Below are 3,855 nucleotides of genomic sequence, written 5' to 3'. Positions count from 1 at the left end.
AGATCTGGGTGTTGATGACTATTTAACCATAGAAGTTACAAGAATAAAATAGGGGAAAAAGTATCTAATGTTACTCTAGATAACTTTATCTAATGTTCATCAAAACGACGTCGTTTTGGGGTTGAAAAATTAAAAAATTAGAATGATAAAGACTATTATAACCCTGAAATAAATTAAAATTACAAAAACACCATGATTTCCGCCCCAAAACAACGTTGTTTTGATGAATATTAGATAAAGTTATCTAAAGTAACTTTAGAAAACACAAACCCAATAAAATATGTATTGATACTTTGATATGATATTTTATGATGCATGTCATCTTTTTTTTTATTTGTAAATATGATGTCATCTTTAATTATATGAATATTAACGAAATTAATGATCAAATAATAATTTTTACCAAAACAAAATGATCAAATAATAATTTTTACCAAAAAAATGATCAAATAATAATAAAATTGTTCTTAAGGGATTATGTAAGATGCTCTAAATTATTCTAAAATATAATTAAGATATTATGAGATTATTTTCATATATTTTAACATTAATTATTCGCAAGTATATTTTAAAAATTGAACAAAAGGGGTGATTACAAATTTACAATCAATATTAATGCATAAATATGTATTACTTTTAAGAGCAAGGTTATAGTTACAACCTTTTTTTTTTTACAATCTCTTACAACCATATCTTATCACTATTGATTTCCGCCAATCAACGGTTATCATTTTAGCAAATTAAACTCATTAATTAATTATTAATTCACAATAAATGATAATCGTTGATTGGCGGAAATCAACGGTGATAAGATATGGTTGTAAGAGGTTGTAAAAAAAAATGTTGTAAGTATAACCTTTCTCTACTTTTAAATATATTAATAAGGGTGCAAATTGAGTAAAATATCATTTTTCTAATAATTAAGTGAATACTAAAAAATAAGTTTTTTTTTATTTAACAAAATCAAATAAAGGTTTTAAGCCCATTGACATCTACAACAATTTTTTTTTTTCTAATTTAATACACGGATATGATTAATTTACATCGATATAAGAATAATAAATTTTACACTCAACTTTTATTTTCAAATATTCATGTATCAAACGATTGTAATTGATAGAGTTATTCTCATTAATTATACTCGATTAATAATTGGATTATTCTCGTTAATAATAAGAATAATCCAATCAATTATTTGATAGAAATCAATGGTTAGAATTAAGTATAAGAGTAATTATATTTTTTACATTGATATGTCACGTATATAACCGGAAGTTATTTTCCTAATTTCATTCCATATACAAACAGTAGGAGTAAGTGAGTCACAGACATCATATAGCTTTGTTTTCGTTCAAATTCAAAAAACCAAAAAAAAAAAAATTTGTCAATTCTAAATTGTAAAAGCCTTCTTGTTCCACTATAAACATTATTATATATAGGAGTTCTGCTCTGTGGTTGTTTTTTGGGTTGTCTCCTTCCTTCATGGAGATTTGAGGTACTTTTTTTTCTTAATTAATTATTTTCTTATTATTTATATTTTCTCCATTAAAATCATATTTGCAATTTGCAAGGTTTTTCTTTCTTGTATTTTTTTGGTCAAATTTGATTTTAATTTTTCTTTGCACTCTACAACTTATTTTCCATGTTTTTTTCCTAATTTAATATAGGAATTAAATCAATTTATGAATAATAAATTTTGTATTCAATTTTAGTCATTGATTTTGGTATATCACACATCTGTAATTGATTGGGTTATGTTTGATATTATTCTTGTACCCATAGAAATTGATCCAGTCACAGATATATATATATATATATATATATATAACAGGAAGTTAATTATTTCCCTAATATAACTCAAGATACAAACCGTAGGAGTCACAGATATCACAAAGGTTTGTTTTCGTTCAAATTCAAATAACCTAACAAAGAATGTCACTCCTAATCTGAAGAAGCCTTCTTGTTCCACTCTGAAGAACATTCTAGGTGTTCTGCGCTGCGGTTGTTTTTCACAGCTTTGAGTGATTGTGGACTTGGAGGTATTTGGTTTTACATTTAATCTTTCTCTATTTTTGGTGTTGTTGATCAATTCTAACAAAGTTCTTAAGACAAAGATACAATATTTTTTTTGGCACAGCTTGATGTCTTTTCCCTTCGGAGAGATGCTATCAAATCAATATTATTCATCCCTCGTTCAACTATTCTTTCAACTATTCTGCTTTGATAGCATATGGAACACGCCAAAAGTAAGCTTGTTAAAGAGTAGAACAAGTGCTAATAAAACATTATTGAGTGGAAAAGAAGAGAAGAAGCATGAGTGCACGTGGACAAGTCTCCCAGATGATATCATGGAACTGATTATGAAGCGTCTGTGCCTCAAAGATTTCCTTGGATTGCGTGAAATATGCACCCCCTGGAGGGATACCGTTGCTAATGCCATTGCAAACAAGCATTGCCACCCATTGCCTGAACTGCCAGTAATTGTCCTCTTCAAATATCAGGAATCATCCACAGTTTTCAGCTTGCGGACAGAAAGTCTAGTTTATCCCAAAAGACCACTATTTGAGAAATTGCAGATTCTAGGCTCAGTGGAAGGATGGATGATTGTGAGTGAATATTGTAAAGTTAGTAGTCGTAGTGTAACCATTTTCTTCATTAATCCAGTAACTAATGCTAGAGTCTTTGTCCCATCAGTGTTAAATTTCCCAACCAACTCTCCCCTTCCAGCTGCTAATAAGAAGTTGATTCAAAAAATGGTAGCTTCCTCCAAACCCGATTGCTTGGATTGTTTTTTGGTTTGTCTCTTCTGTGACGAATGTCACATTAGATTTTGTAGACTTTCTGACAAATCATGGACTACAATTGAAGCGGATAAGGATGCAGGGGTTCATTTTATGGATGTGGAAATTATTGATACGAAATTGTATGCTAGAACTTTCAATTCCATATTGGTTTGGGATTTGCAAGATTCGAGTGATTACCCCTCAAAGCCTAAAGTATTAGCTATGCTTCCACCAAGGCCACCATTAGTATTAACTGTAACCGGTAACCAACGTTTTGTCAGGGGTAAAGTCCTCACCTGCCTAGCCAAAGATGATGCATCAGGAGATTTATTCCTCATTCACAGGTTCTGTAACTTAGCTTATGAAACACAAAATGTTGGGTATTTGAACACGATCACTAAATTTGTTACCCCGCCTGAGATGACCAGAGTTGAAGTATTCAAGTTGAACACAATTAGTACTGAAACTAATAATCAGTGGATCAAGGTTGATAATATGGGTGACTGCGTGTTGTTTGTTAGCCATTTCAAGTGCATGGTAATGTCAAGGGCTGCCCTTAATAGTTCTGAAGAGTTAATTAAAGAAAATAGTATTTATTTTGCTTTTAGTTATCCATGTGCTGGAGACACATGGGCGGGCATTCAATTGGGGATGATTTGCTTGACTGATAACAACATCAAATATTTTACTCTTGAGAAATCAAGTCCTCGCCCTTTTCCTTTTTGGTTTGTACCAAGTGTTTGATAATTCACTTCATATGTGTAATGCTATGAAGATTGATTACTATTTATTTTTATGACATGTATTTACTATTTTCTGTTTTCTTTTCATGACATTTTTATGTTTCGGATCACTTATGCTACTTAGTATGTTATCGTTTAGAAGTGTTTCAGCCGAAGCATGCAACATTTAAAATAAGAGCAATGATTGTCCAATTGTGTGTTGCTGGTGAGGTTGAGTTGTGTGAGGGAGGCCTCGGTTATATAAAACTTGATGTTTGAGGGTGAGATGATTATGAAGAAGATGATCATAAAAAGCATGCTCGTGAAAATAAGAGCAATGATTGTCCAAT

The 3,855-nt window shown here is 30.7% G+C and overlaps 1 protein-coding gene across 1 annotated transcript; it reads left to right on the top strand.

Moving 5' to 3' along the window:
- Nucleotides 1–2,162: 2,162 nt before the first annotated feature.
- On the top strand, nucleotides 2,163–3,527 carry LOC133289765 (uncharacterized). Its single transcript, XM_061487763.1, has one exon. It carries the CDS (start codon nucleotides 2,163–2,165, stop codon nucleotides 3,525–3,527), a length of 1,365 nt encoding a protein of 454 aa, XP_061343747.1.
- The last annotated feature ends 328 nt before the right edge of the window (nucleotides 3,528–3,855 follow it).

This window comes from Gastrolobium bilobum, unplaced genomic scaffold, assembly GCF_033153095.1.
Source record: "Gastrolobium bilobum isolate Gb01-03AN ecotype WA unplaced genomic scaffold, APGP_CSIRO_Gbil_v1 utg29939, whole genome shotgun sequence".
Classification (NCBI taxonomy): Eukaryota; Viridiplantae; Streptophyta; class Magnoliopsida; order Fabales; family Fabaceae; genus Gastrolobium; species Gastrolobium bilobum.
Note: the sequence above shows the minus strand (reverse complement) of the source record. Positions and strands in the feature narration are given on the sequence as shown.